The sequence below is a fragment of the Sapajus apella genome, unplaced genomic scaffold (genome assembly GCF_009761245.1).
Source record: "Sapajus apella isolate SASKATOON/1434 unplaced genomic scaffold, GSC_monkey_1.0 scaffold116, whole genome shotgun sequence".
Taxonomy (NCBI): Eukaryota; Metazoa; Chordata; class Mammalia; order Primates; family Cebidae; genus Sapajus; species Sapajus apella.
The window spans coordinates 5,148,748-5,175,636 of NW_022437056.1; the positions used below are offsets into that span (position 1 = coordinate 5,148,748).

A 26,889-nucleotide genomic window follows, 5' to 3' on the forward strand; every position below is an offset into this window, starting at 1 on the left:
GTCAAAGCCCAGGTTCTCTAGTTAAAAATACTGGCCTAAAATGTATTCTTAAATGGAAATGAGAAGAACCCAAATGTGGTTAATAGTCTTCTTAACTAATAGCTATACTTTAAATGTATTGTTTTATTGGTCAACCGAAAGTTGAATTTAGAATAATTTAAACCACTTTTTAAAGTTAGCTCTCCATTGATGTTTTCCAGATGAATCCTTCGCTGGTGGCTTACACTCATCTTTTGATGATCTTTGTGGAAACTCAGGATGTGGAAATCAGGAAAGGAAGTTGGGAAGATCCATCAATGACATTAAAAGTGATACATGTATTTCTTCACTTGTCTTGACAACAAATAATATTCATTCATCACCATCTTTCACTTACCTTGATAAATCAAGTCCTCAGAAATTTCTGAATAATGTTTCAAAGGAAGAAATAAACTTGCAAAGAAATATCATAGGTAAAATAGTCACCCCTGACCAAAAGCAGGCTGCAGATGTGTCTCAGGAGACGTTTGAAGAGTATCGTTTGTCTCCTATGTTATCTTCAACAAAAGGCCACCTGTCAATACATTCAAGACCCAGGAGTTCCTCAGTAAAAAGAAAAAGAATATCAGATGGCTCCCGTTCACCTCCGAAGGAAAAATGCAAGAGAAAGCGGAACGTCCGTAGATCTATCATGCCGAGGCTGCAGCTGTGCAGGTCGGAAGGCAGCCTGCAGCGTGTGGCTGGACCCAAGCTCCAGGCTGTCAGCTGTGAGGAGTCTTCATATGATGACTATTTTTCACCTGATAATCTTAAGGAAAGGAATTCAGAGAATCTTCCTCCTGAATCTCAGCTGCCATCAAGCGCTGCACAGTTCAGCTGCAGAAGTCTTTCGAAGAAGGAGAGAACAAGCATATTGGAAATGTCGGATTTTTCCTGTGTTGGTAAAATAACCAGAACAGTTGAGATTACCCGTTTCACAGCAAAAACTATCTCCAGTCCTCAGAAACCTGCAAATGGTGAAAGCCATGCAACTTTGAGTTGCGTGACTTCTGAGGAATCCTTTGCCCCTGAAGAAACCCTAAGGTGTGGTAGACAGGCTGGGCCTCAGCAGAAAGATGATGCATGCCCAGGGGGAAAGGGCTTTTCTTACCCCGTTGAGGACCCTGCTCTTCCAAAAGGAGAGGATGGTGATTTAACTCCTTTGGAAGGAAGCCTGGAAGAAGTGAACGAAGCGGTGTGTCTGAAAAGCACAGAGAACGAAGGTACCACTTCCAAAATATCAAACTCCTCTGAAGGCAAAGCCCAGAGTGAACATGAGCCACATTTTGTAGTCGATTGTAACGTGGAGAGGTCTGCAGAAGAAAAGGAAAACTTACCCAGAGGATACCCTGGAAGTATGTGAATCTCCTTTTCCAAGTCACCTTTGCTAAATAAACATGTAACAGTGCATCCATATTTTAAATTTATCACAACTTTTTCTTAAATTATTTCCCCATCTACCCCTGTTTTTACTTAAAGAATGTGCATTTGATCATTGCAATGATAAATTCTTTAGGAGTAGATCACTTGCTGCCCTGTGGAACATCTAGGCTTATTGGTCAGATCGGTTGTTATGAATCTCTTTCTCCAAGCCTTTTCCTTCTTATAGGTCAAAATGATAAGTAGTCTATAGTATGAATAACTGAGGGGAGTGAAGGCTTTTTCCTTGTTCTATTGGAGTCTTGTGCTGCAGCGTGAAGATGATGTAAAGATGCATACAGTAGAGGGTTTTTAAAAAACCGTCTTAATAGTCTTTAGTGAGGCTGTTTAAAGAAAGAAATTAAGGTGGCTTAAGCCATTGATTGTATCAAGAAAGAGGAAGTGTTAAAAAGTACCTTTAGGGCCAGGCATAGTGGCTCATGTCTGTAATCCCAGCACTTTGGGAGGGTGAGGCGGGTGGATCAGCTGACGTTGGAGTTCGAGACCAGCCTGACCAACATGGAGAAACCCCGTCTCTACTAAAAATAGAAAATTAGCCAGGTGTGGTGGCACATGCCTATAATCCCAACTACTTGGGAGGCTGAGGCAGGAGAATCACTTGAACCCAGGAGGCGGTGATTGCAGTGAGCCAAGGTTGCACCACTGCGCTCAAGCCTGGGCAACAAGAGCTAAACTCTGTCTCAAAAAAAAAAAAAAAAAAGTACATTTAGAAATCTCTTACCAATACTGATTTTTGAAGAAACTTTGGGTAGTGTTAACCATGAAGGAATATTTTTAAAACATTTTTGCTCATGCCGGGCGCCGTGGCTCACGCCTGTAATCCCAGCACTTTGGGAGGCCGAGGCGGGTGGATCACGAGGTCAAGAGATTGAGACCATCCTGGTCAAAATGGTGAAACCCCGTCTCTACTAAAACTACAAAAAATTAGCTGGGCATGGTGGCGCGTGCCTGTAATCCCAGCTACTCAGGAGGCTGAGGCAGGAGAATTACCCAGGAGGCGGAGGTTGCGGTGAGCCAAGATCGCGCCATTGCACTCCAGCCTGGGCAACAAGAGCGAAACTCCGACTCAAAAAAAAAGAAAAAAAAAAACATTTTTGCTCATTTGTAACAGGCCTTGTTTGACTTGTACTTATTTTGCTTGAAGCATCACTTGAAAATATTTATTCCTATTCATAAATTATAATTATAATAATAAACCATGTCATTGTAGCAAAAGTCACAAAAATAAAAAACATTTTGCACTTCACGGTTATAAGCACAAATAGGTCCCAGCAACCAAAATTGAAGAAATCTCGAACTTTGACTGTCTTTACCTAAAGATCAGATTAAAATTTGAGTAAGAATGCATTAACTCTTTGTGATTTCTCAGCTCTGCAAATGTTTTAAGTACCTCTTTCAAGGTAGAGAAATCATGACAGAGGTTTGAGATCATTACAAGATGTGTTACATATCTTTTCCTTGAGTGTAAATTCCCTAATAATTGTTTCACACAAAGAATGAAACTAATTTTGTGTTTTTTAGCCTATTAGTTATATCTTGGCTTTCTGGACATATATTAAATTTGAAAAGAGACTGTATTTTATGTTCCATTAGCCTTAGTATGTGTTCTCAAAATACTCATTTTAAAATGTTGACTCAAAAGTTAGTGTAAAACAATAGATGCGTAAAATTCTATTGGTAGTTAAGAATATCCTGTTCTGAAGTTTACATTCTCCTCCTTTCCAGTTTTCATCTTGTGTATTGTTTAAGCTTTTGAATAATAATGACATGCAAATATAAATTAAGTGGGGAAAAGCTGATTGCAAAAAGCATGGCATACCTTAAAATCCCAGTGTTGCCGAGACTGTGATAGTCCTTGGAAGCAGGTGTGTTTTGTGTTCTAGAACATCAGCTCCTGTGTCGACAGCCTCCGGAGGCTGGGGTAAGTAGAAGGGATGAGGGGCCAGCACTGGTTAACCCTTGGCGCCCTGGTGGAGATCTAGAGGTGTCTTCGCTCATTGGTGCGGGCCATCAGGCAGTGGCATCCAGGCAGGGCCCTGGTGCAGCGAAACATTCTGTGTGCGCTAACGTAAGGACATCTTCTAGAGTCCTCTGCCTTACTTCATGTCATTCCAAAGACATGGGAAGTCACTGGATTCTAGGACATAAAAAGACCTACATGTTGGCTAGCCTAAATCTAACCCATCTATAGTAATAAAACTGAGATTCATGGATGTTTTAAACTGTCCACTGTCAGCCCCCTGGGACTCCGGTAAACCAACTCTCTTTGGGAATCTACCTTAGAAAATGAAACCATAAGGCCTTGAATTTCAGTGTCAGGGATGCACACTCTATACCTGGGGAAACTGGAGGAGTGAAAACATCTGTGCAGAAACTGTGTCTCCAAATCTTTCATGTCAGAATAAAGGTCTTTTTTTTTCCATGTCTGTTTTCAGCTCACTTTTACTTGTTGCTGTTGTCAATATCTAAGACTGTAAAAAAGGTTTTAAAAAACAAGTTACAAAGAGCTTCAGGACATTAATAGAATGGGAATTGCAGGAGAAACAATTTTGTTTTCTAAAATCTTTAAAATCGTTAATTTTTTTGTTTTTCATTCTCTAATTTTATAAACAGTACACAAATACATTCCCATTGTAACAAAGCTTGCTAAGAAGACTAGAATTCCCGTCTCACCTCACTTGCCTCTTTTCATTAGTTCACTTAATAACTAATGAATATCATGCACCCATCATGTGTCAGGCGCTCTGCAAGTTTGTGAGGACATAGCAGAGAATGAAGCAGCATGCACCCCCATAGAGGAAGACAAATAGTAAATAAGTGTGTTACAGTGTCAGCCAGCCAGCAGTTAATGATAAAAAGAAAAATAATAGTGCATTGGCTAGATAAGGTGGCCAGTGAAGGCTTCCCTGAGAAGGTGACATCTGGTCACGGGCCTGGGAAGTAGCGGGGAGCCTGTGACTGCCAAAATCTATGTTTCAGCTGGAGGCAACAGCAGGAACAAATGTCCTGATGGAGAAAAATGCTTGCAGAAACAACAGGGAGGCCAGTACAGCAAGGACTTCCTGCGCTGGAGGGAGGCGCATTGGAAGGAGGTTGGAGAGGGGCAGGGGCCAGAGCTTCGGGACCTTCAGGCTCTGACAAGGTGGGCAGCTGTTTTGTTTTGTTCTGAAGTGTGATAAGAAGCCATGGGGGCTTTTGAACAGGGAAGTAACCAAATCAGATTTAGGTTTTAAATGTAACCCTGTACACTTTATGGAAAGCAGACTATGGGTTGGAGTGTTTGTCTGCTCGAAGCAGACACTTGCCACAGTTTATTATTTCCTTCCACACATTTCATGTGTGTGTGTGTGTGTGTGTGTGTGTGTGTGTGTGTGTGTGTACAAGCATACAAATGCAAATAGGTATTTTAAGATTATTTGTTGCATACGTAGTTATATTGCCTTAAAGTTTGCTTTTTATAAAAGGGATGTATTTACATACTGGTACTGTAAATCCTCTTGTTTTTTTTAGGCAGAGTCTCACTTTTTCACCATGCTAGAGTACAGTGGTGCGATCTCGGCTCACTGCAACCTCCGCCTCCTGTGTTCAGGCGATCCTCCTGCCTTGGCCTCCCGAGTAGCTGGGACTACAGGTGCACACCACCATGCCCAGCTGATTTTTGTATTTTAAGTAGAGACAGAGTTTCACTATGTTGGCCACAAATGGTCTCCAACTCTTGACCTTGTGATCCACCTGCCTCAGCCTCCCAAGGTGCTGGGATTATAGGCGTGAGCCACCGAGCCTGGCAAATCTTCATTTTTAAATAGAGCTTGTATGTAGGGTCAGCACAATTTTTCTGTAACAGATGAGATAGTAAGTTGATTAGGCTTTGTTGGCAAAGAGGCCAAATCGGGGTATGCCGGTACTTGTGTAGACAGTTACATAATGAGAAAAAGACATTTTCCACAAAATTTTTATTGATGAAACGAATACAGTTTTTTTTGTAATACAGGTCTATTAATGAGAAAGATAATTTGTGGGGGTAGGGAAATACATAATTGGAGTTTAGATTGAGTGCTCCCATCACCGACATTGATTGCAAATGTTTATGAAGGCTAATATGTAATAATAAAGATTTTATGTACAAATTTCACTTTTGAAAATGCCTTTTCACACAGACAGATACTGCTGATTCAGTGTCAGTCCACAGCAGGTAATTGGCATTGAGCATATTCATTGCTTAGAAGACACTGATGGAATTCTGTTAGATTCTTCTCTTGATGTATGCCTATTAGCATTTCCTTATATTGCAGACTTATCACTTCCAATTGAAAAATAGGTTGAAGCTCCTCAGTTGTGCGATTAAATGGGTTTTGAAATAGAAAATTTGGTCCAGGCATGGTGTCTCACACCTGGAATCCTAGCACTTTTGGTGGCCAAGGTGGGTGGATCACTAGAGGTCAGGAGTTTGAGACCAAGCTGACCAACATAGTGAAACCCTGTTTCTACCTAAAAACACAAAATTAGATGGGTGTGTTGGCACATGCCTGTAATCTCAGCTACTTGGGAGGCTGGACCAGGAGAATCGCTTGAACCTGGGAGACGGGGGTTGCAGTGAACCGAGATCGAGCTACTGCGCTCCAGGCTGGGCAATAACAGTGAAACTGTCTCAAAAAAAAAAAAAAAAAAAAGAGAAAAAAAAAATGGAATTCCTTTTGCTCTTGCACTCAGTCTGAAAAATGCTGCTGCAGTTTGGGCTCAGGAAATATTTCCATAGTCAGTTTGCATGGGAATGGAGATCTCAATTCTTGTTTCAACCTTTGACTGCACAAGAGAGAATTGATGCTACTTATTTGTGGAAGTGTGTCCCACCTGCCCCCTGGCACTGCCAATCATAGCCATCAACCGCCGGAAGTCAGTGTGAATTGCCGAGTAGATAAAGGCAATTGGTCATGCTGAACTAGTACACAGCTTGGCTCCTAGCTGCTTTTCATTAATGAATAAGGAAACACAGTGGTCCCATAGGTGCCGTGTGTTCACTAGCAAAAGGAGAAAAGTCCTTCTCACACCCCATTTGTCTGTGGGTTTGATTCAGATTTTCTTCATTGTGTGTGATGGATTTATACATGTCAGCACCTTGTACAGATATGTTGTGAGCTTTTCCAAGCAATTTGGCCATGTCCAACTACCAAGGCCTTGTTCATTGATAATAGCCACCAGTTGTTGGAGGCCAATGATGGTTAACTACTTGTCTACCTGATCTTGTTGAAGGCAAGTCTCAGAAAGACATTTGTTAAACATTTATTGGCAAGCAGTTAGGAAGCAGTCCGCAGAACTGACCAATACGCTGAAGGCCCAGCTCTCTTGTCCTTTAGTGCAGTGTTCATACGTTATCCGAAAGGATTGCTGGAGGCAGACAACATTCTATGGGCAAGTTTCTGCAAACTTGCTGTCGACACCAGACCATCGGGTATCCTTTGACCCTGTGATTTATTACAGGGTCATTTATGGATTAAACCTTGGATACCACCCCTAGAGATCATCAGCTAGCTACAACTCATACTGGATGTTTATGCTCTGTTATGCGTGGGTATTGGGCTCCCCTGCAATATTTAAGCCTATCAGTGTTCTTGAATCCATGAATTTAACCAACAAGAAACTATTTCTCACATCCATTATGCTGATTAACAAGCTGATGATGTCACTGATTACCACTCAGTTTTGTCATCCATGTTGGCAGTTAATGAAGCATCTAATAGTGGTCTGGAGGATTTACAGTAGTTGGGTTTTTTTTTTGTTGTTGTTTGGTGTTATTTTTAGATGGGGTCTCACTCTGTCACCTAAACTGGAGTGCAGTGGTGTGATCTCAGCTCACTGCAGCCTCAAATTCCTGGGCTCAAGTGATTCTCCCACCTCAGCATCCTGATTAGCTGGGACTACAGGTGAAGGCCACCACACCAGGCTGTGTTGCTCGGTCTGGTCTCTAACTTCTGAGCTCATGCAGTCTGCCCACCTCTGCCTCCCAAAGTGCTGGGATTACAGCATGAGCCACTGTGCCCAGCATATGATATAATTTGCAAATTCTGAGCATTCAAGAGGAACTGTCAATTACTACTGTAGCAAATATATATATATATATACATATATACATTTTCATTACACTTTTGACTATTCAAATAATTCACAAGTGTATTAAGAATCCCCTTTCCCATAGCCCGCCAACCCATCTCACTGGGGCTGCAAGACTAAACAATCCTAGCAGCTTGATGTGCATTAGTCTTAACAGGAAGGCTATTGACCATTTAACTGATTGGTTGATTCAATCATTTATTTACGTATTTATTTTTTATCAATCACATGTTTACTCTACATCTACTATGTTCGTCCAGTGTAGAAACAGTGAGAGGTAAAGTTAATAGAAAGTCTGTCTTCTTGCTTTAAAGAACTTAGCTAAGTAGGGAAGATACAGTCAAGATAATTTATATACAAGTATCAGGAAACTCAAAAGTCAGAGCAATTACTTTCAGTGGGAATTAAAACAAATTTACACACATAAAATTGATATTGTAATGATCTCTACAATGATTACAAAGGAGAAAATTCCACATTATTGAAGAGTGTTAATTTGTTTTTTGGCAGAGTGAACAAGATGAACTTGATATTTTTATAGAAGAATATGAACACAGTCTCTTGTTAGCAGAGTTTTGCTTGTATAGAACTCATATAACTTATATGTTTCCCAAAAGTATCTCTGGAAAGGAAATTTTTTCTAGGTGTCTTTTAAGGTTCTTTCCAGTCTTAATATTTTGCATACTACATTGTTAAATAATTTCATATTCAAATTTTCAAAGCTTAGAAGAAATTTCTCATTGGATAATAAGTGTATATTTTTACATGTTAAAATTATGGGTTATTCAGTCTCCAGAAGGCTTTTCAACCTTTGACTCTTGCCTAATGCTTCATATGAGTAAATACTAATTATTTAAATGTATTATTAGTACTTGCATTATAAGTCTTAATCTTGTGTCTTGGAAGTAGGAAAGTAGAATGTGCGGGAAAATAAATGTTAAGAGTTATTTCTTTGGCCTTAGCGTTAGACAAAATTTTTACATGAGCCAAGTTTCTCCTACAGTCTTTGCAATGTCCACTTCTTCATCTCTCCCTTTCCTAGCATTAGAGTTACATGTGTCCTTATACTGCCTTGGCCTGGTTGTGGCTCCACAGTAATCCTACTAGACATTTTCTTCTCTCTTCCCTCAGTATCAAGACTTTTTTCTTTTCTTTTTTTTTCTTTTTTTTTTGAGACAGAATCTCACTCTCTTGCCAGGCTGGAGTGCAGTGGCATGATTTTGGCTTACTGCAACCTCTATCTCCCGGGTTCAAGTGATTCTCCTGCCTCAGCCTCCCGAGTAGCTGGGATTACAGGCATGCACCACCACATCCAGCTAATTCTTGTATTTTAGTAGAGACAGGGTTTCACCACGTTGGCCAGGATAGTCTCAATCTCTTGACCTCATGATACACCTACCTCGGCCTCCCAAAGTGCTGGGATTACAGGCGTGACCCATCGCACCCGGCTAAGACTTTTTCTTAATCTTGGTTATGTCTGTTGAGTAGCTGAAGGTTGTGATTTATCTAATTCACACAGACAGGTGCATAAGTGACCATTTTCTAGCTTTCTTTGATGTGTTTTAATTTTGATATTGTTAATTCAAACAAATTTCTAAATGGTGAAATTTCAGATAACTGACACATAAAAATGTTGGGGCTGTGAGATTCATTTTTGTATTTGATCATTTTGTGAAAACTAACTCAATGAATAGTGTGTAATGAGGTTAGAAGGAAAATAAGACGAGAGGAAGATTTATGACTTTCACAGGGAAATGCTGTGGACTAAATTGTGTCCTGTGTCCCCCAAATTTACTTACTGATGCTCTAACCCTCAATGGGATAATATTTGGAGAGGGTGATCTTTGGGCGATAATTTAGATGAGATCTGGAAGGTAGGGGCTTCATGATGGAATTAGGACCATTATAAAAAGGCCTCAGAGAATTGACTTCCTCTTTGCCTTGTGAAGACAGCAAGGTGGGCTTCTTCAAGCCAGGAAGAGAGCCTTCACCAGAACCCTACCATGCAGGCATCCTGATCTCAGCCTTCAGGCCACCCAGTCTGTGGTATTTTGTTATGGTAGCCCCAGCCGAAGAAGACATACGTTCATCCAACTGGGGTATTTTGGAGGAAGAGCAGCTAAAGGGTGCGTGTTAGTTGGAATTTCTTGGAGTCATTGAAAATAGATGTCCATTAGGTAGTTGTGTATATCCAGCCATACCTCAGCTGGGAGGTATGGACGGGTACAGAGAATTAGGTCTCTTCAGTAATAGATGACTTTATGGGAAGTGATAAAATCACCTTGGGGAATGAGAAGGGAGCTGATGACAACCCCTGAAGAAACCACACTTAAGAGCAAACATGAAAAGAGTCATCCAAGAAGTGGGAGAGTCAGCATGAGGAGAGCAGGTGTTTGTTTACTGACCTCCAGCCAAAAATGGAGTCCAACCAATCTTTCCACAAGTGTTTTCAAAAGTACTTTGCACTCAACTGCTTTGGGTTTACCGATGTCACTGTTGAAACACACTGGCAAATTACTGTGGCAGAGTTTATGAAATGTTTTCAGTAACCAAATAATAAATCATTTACTTAGTTTGCTTTTTGACTCCGTGATTTGATGAAAATGTGCTGTTAACAATATCAGTCTTTCTTAAGTTTTAAAATATCATGATGCATTTCCTAAACTTTATGTTTGTAAAATGCTGCATAGCCTGTTTCATTGTTCAGCAAGAACTGAGGCAAGTGGCTGTTATAAAACTTCTATTGAAAACACTAGGAAGCTGCAAATTGATTGATGATTCAGTAACAGAGCACTGTACCCCAAGTTACATCTCTAGCCCACTGCTTTTCTGATTTTGACACACTCATGCTTCAAGTGGATATTTGTTGTTTAGAAAGGAAAATAAGTGCATAGTAAATATTATTAAGAATATGAATTATTTTTAATATTAAAGATGAAAAAGAGATTACATTTATATTCTACCCTGGGGGATAAAGTGAGCCTCGGAGATAAGTCAGTTCGAGTCAACCATAAAAGATACCTGAGGAGGTAGGGAATCGGTAAGGATGTGACCGGTTTGAGGCTCCGTTGGATTCAGTTATCAGGGATTATGGCAAAGAGTGTAAGTTGGTAGGTTTGTGGTTTAGAACTAGACCTTAAAATGTGTCCAAACAACTAGCTTGAATTCAAGAAAATATTAACATTTTTATTCTGCATCTTTTTCTCTTAGATAGGACTCTGTTTTTGAAAAGAGTTACAGTTTTTACCTTAGACTCTCCAAATTTAGCTATAGCTGGCTTTATGGCATTTTATCTGTAAATAAATCTTTCTCAGGTGAGTTTTAATTTTGGAGGGCACTAATGTTAATTTCACCTTGCATTATATTTATTCATCTGTCTACATTGTCTGTTGGATTGGGAGCTCTCTAATAGTGGGACTATATCTTGTGCATTTTGCATCTCCAGTGGGAAGATCATTAGCTATTTGTTAATCATTAAGTAATCAACAGTGCAATTTGGCTATCACCTGACTGGCAGGTTCTAGTCCCCCAGGCCGCTTACATAACTTTTGCTTCAAAGTTTGCATTATACCATTGAGACCATGTTATGGTCCATGTTAGCTTCTCCTTCAAAATCCCAATGAAGCCGTAAAGTAGGCAAACTATTTGAAGGAGGAGGAAGGGTGAGAGTAAGAAGCACCCTCTAAGCAGTAGATGAGTCAAATCAAAGTACACGTTTCACACTTCATTGTGGGTTACTTAGGTCTACACACGTCAGCATCTAAGGAAACCACATTTCACTTGATGAATATCCTTTTGGTTTGTGTGTCTTCATGGCAAGGTGCTGGTCTCAGGTGGAAACCTGGGGGGAGTAAAATCATCATTTGTAGGTCGAAGCCTGAAGCTCTGTACTAAAGACTGTTTTCTAGAAGATTTCAAACTGACCCCAGAACTTAGGTTAATTATTACCTCTAATATGGAAACTGCCTTCTCTGAAGAGTTGTTCTTTGTCATTATTTTAAAATCTAAGAATTGAAATTTGAAGAGTGCATAAGGTATGGGTATATGTTTTCTTGAATTATGAAATGGATAGAGTTGGTGCTATAGAAGAACATTGTAACCTGATTGTTTCTGAACATTAAGTGAATCATGTCGGATATTGGAAGGTAGTAAATCGAAAGTTCTAGACAGATCTCAAAGAGCGGGACATGCACAATTTATTTAAAAGCATATAACTTCCTGTTTCCATTTTGCATAAATGTGATTTTTGTTTTGCTTAAGCTGTATTTAGTCCATGTAAAGTTCTAACTAATCTTTAATCCACTTGGGTTCTAGGTGTTAAAAATAGACCAACAGGGCATGATGTTTTAGATGGCTCATGTGAAGGCTTTAAGGACCTCATCCAACCTCATGGGGAATCGAAGAACAGCGGGAGAGGCACAGAGGTCAGTGTGTGAAAATATTATTTTAAACTTTCAGATGCTGATACATCATAATGTTCTTCTTTGGGTCAATGAAACACAAACTAGTCTATCTGACTTGTCTTTTATTTTTAAAAATTGATTATGGGTAAATGCTGGAGAACTCTGAATATGAAACTGAGAGTGTTGGTTTCACTCCAAAGAATTACTATTGATAGACCAAGCTTTCTCATATGACTCTGCTAATGCATTTCTTGTAAAAATGCCTGTTGCTTCCCTTGAGCAGAGACTGTTGGTTGTACCAGTATTTCTTGCCATTTTATAATCTGAATAAATATTTACTAGGTAGGAGGTGAAAAAATCCAAACATTCATTCACTTGTAAACTAACCAAGGTTTCACCTCAAGCCATCAGAGTGAAAGGTTTATATGCTAACACTCAGGCACACCCATTCCTTTGTGGTTTTGGCTTTAAAATGTTGCTCTTTCTCTAAAAAACTTTTCTTATCTTCTTGCATGAGTATATGAGGAGGATTTTAAATTTTTTGATTATTCAATATCTACTTGCATTGCTTAAATTTAAAATTAGCCATTCTATATAACCTTGTGCCTGGTTTTTATGAGGCCAAGGAAGTACAATGTAGTGAAACCTCAATTCAAAATGGTAGGGAAAAACCCTGCCAATTAACGAGCAGCACATGAAGAGAATGACAGAGTAGATGGGTCTGTAAGGGGCTTCTAGGTCCTGATACTCAGGCTGGAACAGAGGAGCAGCTGCATGTGACCTGTGGAGGAGAAACCTGACTCCTTTGCTGCTTACCTTGGCAATGGTTAAAAGACGTTTAAAATTACACAGATTTCATGAAAGTTGGCAGTAACTTGTAGAAACGTAGATTTCTTTACTGGTGCTTTCTGGTTTGTCTCAGAAAAAAAGTGGAGCAAAAAAATGGAAAGGAATCCTATTTCAGGCACAGCAACAGATGTGTAGAGAGATTGTCAGGTCCTGTAACATATCTGTAACTTGGAAACACCAAGGCACCTGCTCTGCAATAGCGTTACCCGTCCTGGCTCCACTGCAGCCTGTGGGACCTGCCCAGCATGCTGTCCGGGGCGGGGCCCTTCCTAGAACGCTGGGGGCAATGTGGCTTAGTTTGTATTTTGCGTCTCTGTTTCTCAGTCTTTTTCCTAAGTGCTCTGTGGCCACTTGACCCAGTTCCTTTGGAAAGAAATAAAGAACCAGTTTCCTCTGCATCTAGTATTGTTCCCATGCCTCTCCTGCCGATGCATCCCACGGCAGGTGGTCCACAGCTCTGCTTTGTGCCCTTCCACTTCACTGACACTTTACTCATTGTCTGCCCTCTGCTGATGTCTGCCCAGGGAAGCGGTGGTACCTCTCATCTCTATTGCCACTGTACTTGGTACCATGTCTGGCAATTTTTTTAAAAAGTGCTCAGTAAATGTTGGTTGTTGAGTTGCTTGTTACTCACCATAAAAATGCTCTGTCCTGTCTGATCAAAAGGCATGACATTTGACTTTCTCATTTGCCCTCTATGGAAGTTACTATTTCAGATGTGTGGTGTTGCCGCCCAGTGCTGGGATAGCCCTGGACTGGATGGGCTGGGTCTGTGGAAGCACTGGGTTAGGGACAGGCGTCCTGGGCAGGAGTGTGGCCTCTTCTTCCTTATGAGGCATCTCACTATAAGTGGTGTATGAATGGGAGCTGAGTACCTGTTTGACCTTCTGGCATTCTTCTGTAGATCAAATCGTAAGTGCTCCATGAATACAAGGCGGTATTGTTGTCTTGAGTAATGATAAAAGAATGAGTGGCGGGAGCGGGGTTCTACCAGGTTGCCTAAGAAGGGGTGAACAGGCCCAGGTCGGAAACGGAGCAGGTCAGAACTCCTGTGCTCATCAGTAGTGGGATCGCGCCTGTGCATAGCCACTGCACTCCAGCCTGGGCAACACAGCGAGACTTCGTCTCTTAAAAAAAAAAAAAAAATAGAATGAGTGGTTAGAGAGGAGGGCAAAATGCAAAATCATAAATCCACACCTCCATATCTGCTTTCAGCTGCTGTGGTCAGGAACAAAATTATTCTCATAAACTGAACTGCCTAACTTGTTCAAATTTAAGTCTTCTTTTAAAAATATCTGGCCGGGCGCGGTGGGTCACGCCTGTAATCCTAGCACTTTGGGAGGCCGAGGCGGGTGGATCACGAGGTCAAGAGATCGAGATCATCCTGGTCAACATGGTGAAACCCCGTCTCTACTAAAAATACAAAAAACTAGCTGGGCATGGTGGCGCGTGCCTGTAATCCCAGCTACTCAGGAGGCTGAGGCAGGAGAATTGCCTGAACCCAGGAGGCGGAGGTTGCGGTGAGCCGAGATCGCGCCATTGCACTCCAGCCTGGGTAACAAGAGCGAAACTCTGTCTCAAAAAAAAAAACTTAAGCATATTAGTAAACTTTGCCCTCGTAATTTAGAATGTTAGTTCTGAAAGGGATCTGCCACTTCTGGTTCTGCATGAAGAAGAATCACTCAAAGCAGGCTTTAAATGCAGATTTTCTGGGCCGGGCACAGTGGCTCATGCCTGTAATTCCAGCACTTTGGGAGGCCAAGGTGGATGGATCACTTGAGGTCAGGGGTTTGAGACCAGCCTGGCCAACATGGCGAAAACCTGTCTCTATAAAAAAATAACAAAAATTGGCCAGGCCTGGTGGTGGGCGCCTGTAAATCCCAGCTGCTTGGGAGGCTGAGGTGGGGGAATCACCTGAACGCTGGAGGCGGAGGTTTGCAGTGAGCTGAAATCACGCCATTGCACTCCAGCCTGGGACACAGAGTGAGACTCTGTCTCAAAAATAAATAATAAATAAATAAGTAAGTGCAGATTCTCTGGTCCCACATGAGACCCTCCGGGCCAGCAGCTCCCTAGCCCCGTACAGTGCCCATCCTTAATACGGAGGGAACGAACATCCAGAGGGGCCGAAGAATCCACCTTCCGTCTCACGTCTTGCCAATAGCAGAAGGAACAAGACCAGGGTTTCCCTCTCTCACAGGATTTTCTTCTTAATCCATTTGTCATTCCAGTTCACTACATAGCCTTTTCTTGAAGGAATCCGAAACTCCTCATGCCCTAGGGCAGTGCTTCCTGACTGGGCTGCGCATGGGATTCACCTGGAGGTCTGCGACGTATGTGGCCGCTTGGCCCCAATCCCAGACATGCTCGTGTCATTAATACAGGGTGTGCCCTGGCCACCAGGATTTTTTTTAACTCCTGAGGTGATTCTAATGCAGAGCAAAGTTTGAAAACTACTGCCTTAGGGACTTTAGTGGAATTTAAACAAGTAATTTATCCTAAGAGAAGTTTTGTTTGTTTCTAAACACTTCTCACATAAACTTGTTTTATTTTTAGACTCTAAAATTAAAGACAAAGGCTTAAAGTCCTGATTTGTTTGCCTAAAGGTTGAGTGATTGTTTTAGGAGTGCAAATTTAGATAGCAATATAGATGAAGTACCATGATTTATTATTTTACAGTTTAGAAGGAAGAATGATATAACTTTTTAAAAAGGCAACATTATTTTATTTTATTTTATTTTATTTGTTTATTTTTTTTGATATGGGGTATCACTCTGTCGCCCAGTGTACTAGGGTGCTCTTGGCTCATTGCAACTTCCACCTCCTGAATTTAAGTGATTCTTCTGCATCAACCTCCTGAGTAACTGGGACCACAGGCACCTACCACCATGCCTGGCTAATTTTTAATTTTTTTTTTGTAGAGATAGGGTTTCACCATGTTGACCAGGCTGATCTTGAACTCCTGACCTCAAGTGATGCACCCTCCTTAGCCTCCCAAAGTGCTAGAATTCCAGGCATGAGCCACAGGACCTGGCCAGCAACATTACGTTTTAAATATACAACTTTGAAGTAGTTTGAGATCTTTTGATATAAGCATGGGAGAGAATTTTATGTTGATATGTTGTAATGAGTCTACAGAAACACTAACATTTAGTTTCCTGGTTTTAAAAGTATGCAGTGGAATTGTGGAAGGATTGAATTGGTGAATAAAAATTAGAAGTTTCTGACTTGCAGCTTACAAATATGATGTGAATATCTCAATCATTCTCTTTTTTTTCCCATTAAAGAGATTTTACCTGTTTATTTTGTTCCTTGTTAGATTTCAAGATAATCTGTAAAATAATCTGTGTTAAACTGAAATTTGGAACTTAACATGACCGTATCTTTTTTTTTTTTTTTTTTTTTCCTCTGAGACGGAGTCTGAATCTGTCACCCAGGCTAGAGTGCAGTGATGCAATCTCAGCTCACTGCAACCTCTGCCTCTCGAGTTCAAGCGATTCTCCTGCCTCGGCCTCCCAAGTAGCTAGGACTACAGGCGCATACCACATATTTTTTTGTATAAGGATATATGAAAGTATCATATCTGATTAAGCACAAAATTGTTTCTATTTCCTAAAAAAAAAAATCTTGTAATTGAATATTAATGTTGAAAAAAGGAAAGTTTACAGGAAATGTCTTTCATCAGCTAATGACTGAAGCCAGTGCCTCTACTGGAATGAAGAAGGGTAAGGTCTGGAATATAGGCCTGACATTTTCATATTTTCACTTGAGAGCTAGCCTTCATGTATTTCTGAGGTTAGGAAAATGATGTGACACTGAGACGTGTCTCGTGGCCCTAATGGCTTCATTTGCTTTTGAACTTTAAGTTTGAAGTAGCACTTGAAGGTAATGTCCTATCTGGGTAGCCCTGCAGATGGAACTGTCAATCGACGAGAGCTGTCAATCCCGAGTCCCAAGTAATGGGAAGGTACAGGGTAGACGGTATAAAGGTGAGAAAGGTGGTCAAACCTGGAGCCTGCGCAAAGAGCAGCACAGCCTTGGTGTGGCCCAGAGGCAGATGCGGAACCTGCTGGAAGAGAGAGGCTGACGTCGGCCGTGGCAACAGGCTCTGGGCTTAGACAATTCTCATCTTTGTGATTGTCATACCAGAGTATTGTGTTTGTTCTTCGTCTACTTGAAAGTCACAGGCCTTCCTGTCTTTGATCTGTTCTGGAAACTTCTCCGCTATTATTTCTCCTGCCTGCTTTCTCACGCCTCCATTGCTGAGAATGCAATCCAGTGTATTTTCCTTTGCTTCCCTAGCCCATGTCTCATAATTTCCCTCTATTTCTTTCCTCTTATATCTCCTTGTTTCATTCTGAATCTCTTCTACTGATTTCCTTTCCATTTCACCTTTGACTCTTTTTAAGTCTATTCTGATGCTAAATCCACATACTGAGTTTTAACATGTATTATTTTTCAGTCCTTGTTATTCCATTTTATTTTTTAAATTATCTTTTGTAGAGATGAGGTCTCCCCATGTTGGCCAGGCTGGTCTCAAAACCCTGGGCTCAAGCCATCTTCCCACCTTGGCCTCCCAGAGTGCCGGGATTACAGGCAGGAGGCTTCACACCCTCTGTTTGATTTTTAAAAACCATTTCCAGTTCTCTGCCAAAATTATTAACCCTGTATTTTATTTATTTGTACGTATGAAGCAAATTTCTTTGGAAATAACTCCCTTTTCAGGCTCTCCTTAATTTGTATTTTTCTTGTCTGTTGTTTTCAGTCATATGTTCTGTATCTACTATGCGTGGTTAGTTTGTTTGTATCTTCCTATCAGGGACTGAGAGGATTGGGAGCTGCGCTTCTGTCTCTATGAGGCTGACTGCCCCCAGGGAGTGTGGACTTTTGACGCTGGCTCACCTTTTCTTCCACGGGTTTCTTCTTCCTTGACTCACTGACTTAGTCGCTAGGCAGTAACTGCAAATAGCTGGGGCTTGTTTGTTTGTTTGTGGCTTGTCCAGCTTTTCTGAGGGATCGTAGCGGGAGGCGATTTCAGACTACTTTCTCCACCGTTCCTGGAGCCGATGGGTGAATTTTCATGGACACTTAAGAAAACTTTTCTAAATAGAGTTTTGGTGTGAATCCTTCTCTGAGAAGAGAGCAGTAAGAGGCCACGTCAAAGAAATGATTTTGAAGATGAACGTGTAGGTCATTTTTTGCAAAAGACACACTAAACACCTGTAATGACATCAACTTGGTTTCTCTTAAAGAGTGAAAAAAGAAAAATATGATTCCGTGAAGAATTATAGAATCTCAGAGCTATAACTACCATTAGAGATTATTTTGGTTTAATACCCATTTTTATTGGCAAAAGTCAGTCTATAAATCAGTGAGAAAAAGAGTTTGCTTTTTTAAGACTTATTTTAAATATACATGTTTAAAATTTGTTGAGACTTTTTTTTTTTTTTTTTGAGACAGAGTCTTGCTCTGTTGTCCCAGCTGTAGTGCAGTGGCCCAATCTTGGCTCACTGCAACTTCCGCTGCCCTGGGATCAAGCGATTTTCGTGTCAGCCTCCCAAGTAGCTGGGATTATTGGTGTACACTACCACGCCTGGCTAATTTTTCTATTTTTAATTTTTGTTATTTTTATTTATTTTATTTTTTTAGTGGGGACAGGGTTTTGCCTTGTTGGCCAGGCTGGTTTTGAACTCCTGACCTCTAGTGACCTGCCTTCCTCAGCCTCCCAAAGTGCTGGCATTATAGGTGTGAGCAGCCGTGCCTGGCCTGTTGAGACTTTATTTTGAATATCCAGTTAAGCAATTTTATTACCTCTGTAATCTTAGCTTGCAGCATGTAGGTCATTCACATTGATAGTTATGCATCTATTTGGAGGGAAAAAGTATAAAATGATGAATTCTCACTTATTTTCTTTGTTACTTGTTGAATATCATCAGACATAGAAGAAGCTATGTATAGATACCAGCACTCTGGTAGAAATATATGAATGTGATTTTTTTTTTTCTCCAGGGTAATTGGTTTATTCTACTTCTGGATTTTGTTGTTCAAAATATTGATGATTATCCTCAGCAAAATTTTTAATGTGAGTCATCAGCAGGATAGCTTTTCATAAGCGGCCAAGTTTTACAATCTCATTTCGGAGTCATCTCTGCCAGTCCAGCTTGTGGCGTGCGAAGGCAAGCTGCGGGTCAGAGCACAGAAATGTTTACAAAGGCCTTCCTAAGCCCAGAGGCCTGGAGAGATACGAAGGAACAAATAGAGCATACTTATTTTGATAGTGGTTTAAAAAAATTAAAGAATTACACACCAGATAGAATGCTTAAATTCCTAAAAGCTTTTCAAAAACGGTGCAAAACAATAAGTAATAGCTTGCGTATGCTCTGATAGTTCCTTGTTCTTACATTTTTGCTAGAATATGAGCCCATAAGGACATAGGCTGTATCCTGTTCATCTCTTAATATTCAGAAGGATAGAGCATCATAAACAAAATAAGTGCTCAGTAAGCATTTTCCGAGCAAATAAGAGATGCACTAATTTCCCTTTTACTTTTTGAGTGAACATGCCTAAAACATTTCTGGTGCTCCTAACCATCACTCAGCTGTGACAGAATCATCGTCATGTTGAATATTCTTCCTAACTTGAGAGACGGTCTTGTATTAGTAAAGGATGGATTCTCTTATCCAAGGCTGCGCATTGCAGTGCATTGTTGCTAAAGCGTTGCCCCAGAGACAGATGCCTGGGCTCAGTCCCAGCTCTGCTGCCTACCTGCTCTGTGGGTTCCATGGTGTTGAACAAATTACTTAACATCTGTGCCTCTACATCCTTGTGTGTAAAACAGGGATAATATTAATAATATTATCTTCTCAAAAGGTTTGTGCTCATTAATTCAGTTGAAATATGCCAAGAGCTTAAGATAGTATCTGATACATAGAAGTGCTCAAAAAAATGTGAGCTATTTTCTTCAGCACAAACTTGGGCAAGGGTCATGCCCACATCTTCACTGTCCTTTGTTTTGCAGCTGTAACTTGAAGTGGAGTAGGTCTCTCTCACCTGCCTCCTCCTTTCCCACTCCCAGAGACTACCATGTGTCTTTCATGAAAGTGACCCTAAAAATTCCAGGACAGCCCACACTGTGTCTGTCTTCAACTTACTGACCACAGGCATGCCAGGGCCAAAACAGAGTCTCTGGGCATGGGGTGGGGATACGGGTATAGCTTTTTCTGAAAGCTCCTCCAGTGTTTCTGAGCTGATGGTCATCCTCCCATTGAGAACTTTGTTATGGGGTGAGATGTAGGCCATTAGTGTGACATTGTGCTCTGTCATCTCAGCCAGGAGGCAGAGGACTGAGTTCTGTGGTCAGAAATGCCCGCTTGGGGGATCTGCTCCCTCAGTTTTCAAGAGATGCTTTCCTTATCTCCAATATCATTAGAACCCTCCTGAAAGAACTGAGAACTGTCAATAGACCTGTGTGAGTTGTGCATAGGGTACTCACAGCCACCATTTACTGAGCATTGTGACGGCTTTTTATATTAAGTTGTCTATTTCTCAGTCATATGGAGGTGCTAAAAAGAAAGTGTGTTTCAGTGTCCAGTCATGTCTGGATTGCAGAGGCAGTAGATTGGGAATTACAGCTCATTTGGGTCTGGCTTCCCCAGAGGAGAAGGCTTGCAGTGGAAAGAAGATAAAAGGATCCCAGTGGTGGGAATAAAGAGTGCTAGATGCCCAGAGGGCAGGAAAGGTCTAGCTCGGAGGCAGTGTGACCAGGCCAGCTAGAGGCAGGAGGAAAGAGAGCTGAGGGACACAGATGCCTTCCTGCGCAAGGAAAATAGGATACTTGAGCCACTTTTCACAGAAAATGGATTATTTTCCTGCTGTTTCCTGTCCTTCAAGTAAAAGGTCCTGGAATGAGTACTTCATTCCTGTCATGGAGACTCTAATATTTTATGAACGCTGCTTTACAATTTGCAGTAATGCCAGGCCTTTGGCTGTTTTCCATCAGATAGTATACTTGGCTGGAAGCATACACTCTTACAGCTTTGATTTTAAATTTAACTTTCAAGTTGAAAGAGCAGTGACTCATCCAAAGGACAGGTGATATTTATTTTTTTTCTTGAAAATGCAGCACGGGTATGTTGTTATCACTCATTTAGGGGAATTGCCACACTTCCTCGAGGATGACACCCTTTGTAAATATCCACATAAATCATTTCCATTGTTCAGACCCGCTGTGCGCAAAGATAGGGCCTTTAGTGCCAACCACCCGGCCGTCGGTGAGCTCTGTAAGATCGAGGTGCCCTTGCTGCCTAACACAGCTGTTTCAGTGATCTGTAATTGCTTTGATAAATCACTTTTGGCAGAGTGTACCCAGAGCTGGCAGTGGCGGGGAGGTGTTCGTTGTAACAGGTGTGGGGTCCATCAGCAGATGTTGCTTGATGAAGCCATTTAAAAACCAGCTGCCTCTTGATAGCCTCACAGTTGCTTTCAGCTCCCATTAGCATGTTGTTTTTCTCTTGTTATGTATGAGAGAAAATATTTCTACAGAAAACATTAAATAGGATCTTCAAAGAACTCCATCTTTTAAAAAATGTGTTTTTTTCGTTTAATAACTGATTTTGCATGCATTGCAAATGTGTGGTTCAGAAACTGCCAAATGTGTTTTGGAGTGGACTTGGTAGAAATGAGGACCAAACAGACGGATCTCCTGTGCCTCAGTGGTCATCTTAGGCCATGTAAAGGTAGAGGCCACAGACAGAGGACATTCCTTACTGGGAGATCACAGGCACTGAGAGAAGAGCTGGCCAAAGAAATCCATTTAACATCTGCTGCGTTGGCTGGGTGTGGTGGCTCATGCCTGCAATCCCAGGACTTTGGGAGGCCGAGAAGGGCAGATCACCTGAGGTCAGGAGTTCGAGGCCAGTCTGGCCAACATGGCGAAATTCTGTCTCTACTAAAAATACCGAAAATTAACCAGGTGTGGTGGTGCACACCTTAGTTCCAGCTACTTGGGAGGCAGAGGCAGGAGACTCACTTGAACCCAGGAGGCAGAGGTTTTAGTGAGCCAAGATTGTGCCACCACACACCAGCATGGGCAACAGAGCGAGACTCCATCTTAAAAAAAAAAAAAAAAAAAAAAAAAATCTGCTGGGGGGGCATTCTGTGCACTTGGCAAAGACTTGTACAGGCCCGATTTAAATAGTGACAGCTGCTAGCTTCTAAGGTATAGCTTACTACACCATTTAAGGGGAGTCAGCTTAATGATAGTAAATGGTGCTAAATTGGCCTAGAAATATCAAATTAATCTGTTTGAGATTTGCAGAAACTCAAACAAAATAATAACTTGCTTAAGTAGCAAATTTGAATCTTTATTTTTATCTAAAAGGATTTTTATTTTAAACGGGAGTAGAGGGACTGTAGATAAGTAAAAGGTGCTCTGCGCGGCGCCTGCCTGGTATGAGCCCCTCTCCTTTAGTGAGCAACCGCTTCCCGAGGAGCTGTTCACGCAGAAGTGACCCTGCCACTGCGCTGCTCCCTCCGCCCCGTGTCCACCCAGTCCTCCAACGCCTGGTCTCAGCACATCATGGGGATTCTCTTTCTCTTACCAGTAATTAGTTTGAGATTGTGACTCACTTCTGTCCAACAAGATGTGAAGGGAAGTCTTCCTGGGAGGTTTCTGGAAAGAGTTCTCTCACTCGTGATAGCCCTGGGAAGAAATGCTCCCCTGGTCCTCCGAGCTTTGTTGTGGCTGGACACATCTCCTGGAACTGCGACAGCCGGAGGAGGAAGCCAAGAGCTGGAACCAAAGAAAGGGAGGGCGGAGGGCGGGGGAGGCTGCAAACCTTACGGCTTATTTCCATTGACCTCAGGGATGTGCGTTAGTAAGGGACAAGTGGCTTCATTTGTTATGCTCCTCAGACACGGAGTGAGGTATACACCCAGAAATGCATAGCCGTATGCATTTGTCCTGAAGGCTGGAATTTACTTTAAATGTGAGTGGTTTTCTCAGGAAGGTTTCATGTCCGTTCTCTTGATGAACAATTATTTCCTCCCCAATTTTATTCATTCATTCATTCATTCATTTGATACGAAGTCTCACTCTGTTGCCCAGCCTGGAATGCAATGGCATGATCTCGGCTCACTGCAACCTCTGCCTCTGAGGTTCAAGGGATTCTCATGCTTCAGCCTCCTGAGGAGCTGGGATGACAGGCCTGTGCCACCACACCTGACTAATTTTTGTATTTTTAGTAGAGATACGGTTTCACCATGTTGGCCAGGTTGGTCTTGGATTCCTGACTTCAAGTGATCCGCCCACCTTGGCCTCCCAAATTGCTGGGATTACAGGTTTGAGCCACCACACCTAGCCCTCAATTATATTTATTACTTTGCTTTTCCTTAAGTCTTTAACTCCTCATACTTTAAAAAAAAAGTTATTGCTTTGCAAATAATATTTAGGTATATAAATTATTTGATATTAATCCGGGGTAATTTCAATTTTTTTTAAAGGGGAATAAACACATGATTATTCAGAAGGGGTTAAATAGAAGAATGACAAAAACTGCAATTCAAAATTAATGAGGCATTATACTAGGATTTGTTAAAAAATAAATTATGAGGCATTTAAAATAGATATTTGGCATATCCTTTTGTGGCTTTTGGATATGCCTTAAGACTTAGTTCATATATCAATAGTGAGTCTCTATAAGAAAACAGCATAATACTCAAGGACTGTCAAACCACATCTGCTGGTGTGAAGCACTTCTTATTCTGGTCTCCCTTATCAGTGATTTTCAACTTCGAAACTTTTTTTTGAAGTTGTGTTATTTTTCTGCAGAAATATCTTCTGCTTTTCATTTTAAAGTTGCTATTTATTTATAATCTAATTCTCATGATTAAAAGTAGTACTAAAATCTTATCCCAGAATTTAGAGGTTGTGTCTTTTGTCCTTTGTTCGTTTTTGGTGGTGTTCTGTCACTTTACTTCTTCACGGGAAGTTTTAACAAAAATGAGGGACCATGGACAGGAAAGTGGGAGACAGAAGCAGTTGACAGGGTTGAAATTGTGCTATAATTCGTGTGTGTGTGTGTGTGTGTGTGTGTGTGTGTGTGTGTGTGTGTGTGTTTAAAGACAGGGTCTTGCTCTGTTGCCCAGGCTGCCGTCCTGTGGTGAGATCATAGCCCACTGCAGCCTTGATCTCCTGGCCTCAAGTGATCCTCCAACCTTAGCCTCACAAGTGGCTGAGACTCCAGGCAGGTGCCACCATGCTCAGCTAAATTTTTTTGTTTGTTTTAGAGATGAGATTCTGCTGTGTTGCCAAGGCTGGCCTTGAACTCTTTGCCTCAAACCATCCACCCACCTGGGTCTCCCAAAGTGCTGGAATTACAGGCATGAACCACCATGCCTGGCTCATAGTGTAATCCTTGAGGAGTCGGAAGGTAGAGGTATACAGGTGTCTCTTTCTCAAAATAGTAGCCTTAGCCAGGAAATCCATGACTTTGCATATATTCCCCCAAGTTTAGCCCATTTGCTTTGGTGAGTTTGGGGTTATACTTAAAGTGGGTGGTATAAGGAGTCTCTGCCCTACACCTGAGCATAAGCAATTTGAGCACATTACTTTCTAAGTTCACCACCAAGGATTCAGAGCTCAGAGGCTGTCTTTCCTCTGTGGTTAGGAGTGATCTTGCCTGCGCCTTGTCTCAGGCTCTGTGGCTCCTCTCCTTTTGCTGCTGCCTCTTGTTCTAGGTGGGTTGGAATTCCCTATAGCCCTTTGTTTGGGGAAGGGGGATACTTGGATGCTCCTGGGTGTCACCTGTGCATGCCCCCATGCTGTCATCCCACTTGCCATGTCCTGCAAGCATGGCCGGCCCCCTTCTCCCACACACGCGGACCCCAGGTTCATTCTTTCTCTCCCCGCCCCGGCCCCTCTTCCTGGAGAAGAGAAAGGATGATGTGAGAATAAGATCTGACATTGGGGGTCCTCAGCGACTTCCACAAGGAGCAAGAAGCTGGGTGTGTGTGCTGACCCAGTGTGAGCTTTAGGGTTAGATCTGAGCTTGCTAGATGAAACATCTTTTGAATTGAGGTGATGTGGATATATTGTTTGAACACTTTAGACGTTAATGATGAGCTATGTGGTTATACATTTTCTCTATGTTTGTTTTTTGTCTATAAGAATTAGAAAAATATTTATCCAAGATAGTAAATATTGAAGACTGATATTGATGCTGTATGGATCACTGTTATTGTATTATTTGAGACTGTTTAGAAAAGGTATTATAGTTTTTAGAATAAGCAACCTGAATATTAAAAGTCTCTGAATTTGAATAAAAAACAGTCCACATAAGGGAAAAAATATATAAGGGAAGACAATGAAGTTATGAAACTGTTACTATAAGAAAGTTAAAGGCTGAGCACAGTGGCCCACGCTTGTAATCCCAGCAATTTGGGAGGCTGAGGCAGGAGGACTGCTTGAGGCCAGGAGTTCAGGACCAGCTTGGGCAAGGAGGTTGCAGTGGGCCGAGGTCGTGCCACTATACTCCAGCCTGGGAAACAAGAGTGAAACTCCATCTCAAATAATAATAATAAAATTAGCTGGGCATGATGGTGGCCACCGGTAGTCTCAGTTGCTGGAGAGGCTGATGGGGAGGACCACTTGAGCCCGGGAAGTCAAGGCTGCACTGAGCTGTGATTGTGCCACTGCACTCCAGCCTGGGCAAGAATGAGAGCTGTCTCAAAAATAAAAAAACAAACTAAAAAGAGTGTTAAAGATTTTAACCTCAGTTATCTACGTTGAACTCATCTTTAGAGCCATGTCAAATTAAAAATGGGGGATATCAGCAACATTATTCTATTTAATGTCATAGCTTATTATATTTAATAAGCTACTTGTTTAAAAGACCTGGGGTCTCTCGGTTCCACAGACTGAGTCTTTCTGAAGGTGCTTTACATGTTGTAGCTGCCAGGGACACAGGTGATATAATATCCTCAGGACGGGATTTGAAGACATTTGTCCAGAATTTATCTTTTTCATGTTGGATTTAATTTTTTAAAGTTTCCTCTATACTGAAAATTTATGTAAATGTACGATTCTGATAGTACATAGGTGGGCTTATACCAGTTGTGAACAAGATTAATAATCTTTTTAAATATGTGGATTATCTCCTTATTTTACTTATTCTTTTTTTTTTTTTTTTTGAGACGGAGTTTCGCTCTTGTTACCCAGGCTGGAGTGCAATGGCGCGATCTCGGCTCACCGCAACCTCCGCCTCCTGGGTTCAGGCAATTCTCCTGCCTCAACCTCCTGAGTAGCTGAGACTACAGGCACGCGCCACCATGCCCAGCTAATGTTTTGTATTTTTCGCAGAGACGGGGTTTCACTGTGTTGACCAGGATGGTCTCTATCTCTTGACCTCGTGATCCACCTGCCTCGGCCTCCCAAAGTGCTGGGATTACAGGCTTGAGCCACCGCGCCTGGCCTTATTTTACTTATTCTTAAGGAAAAGTAATTTCACTGTTTGCCAAAGAACTGATACCTCAACCCAAAAGAGTTCAAAGAATATTTTATTTTTTTAAATGTTTCTGTTTATTACTAATAAAACAAGTATATCTGTTAAACTTGACCTCTGTTTCATACTACTAAAACAAAATCTGCTTGGCTATTTCCCAAATAATCATCCATTCAATACTCTTTTTTTCTCTTTCTCCCCACTGCTTCATCTCTACTCCCTTAGAACTTTCATAAAATTCTCTGTGTAAATACAGTGTTTCATGTTTGTTACTGTTTCTCACTGGTCAGTGGATGATTCCATATGACCACCTTTTTCACATTTGCTCTGACTGCCCTTGGATGCTACCTAACTGTGTGCTTTTCCTATTAAGGAACAGAATCCTGCATGGTTTTTTTCCTGATTGAATAACAATGTTAAAAACAGAAAAGAGTTGTTTTTCTTCTAGTAGGCATTCTGTAGTAGATACTTTGAGATGAGTCCAGAAGAATGGAAGAGCAATATTTCATATTAATATATTACTAATAATAAGATAAAGTTTTCAGCTTCTTAGAGTTGTCCATATAATAGAA

General features: G+C 41.4%; 1 protein-coding gene across 3 annotated transcripts in view; it reads left to right on the plus strand.

Moving 5' to 3' along the window:
- MCPH1 (microcephalin 1) overlaps positions 1-26,889 on the plus strand; it is a 245,455-nt gene that overhangs the window by 43,416 nt on the left and 175,150 nt on the right. For all 3 annotated transcript variants that reach the window (XM_032260308.1, XM_032260309.1, XM_032260310.1), the window contains exons 8-9: positions 201-1,373; positions 11,881-11,990. In XM_032260308.1, the coding sequence (XP_032116199.1) occupies positions 201-1,373; positions 11,881-11,990 (1,283 nt within the window). The remainder of the gene's footprint in view (positions 1-200; positions 1,374-11,880; positions 11,991-26,889) is intronic.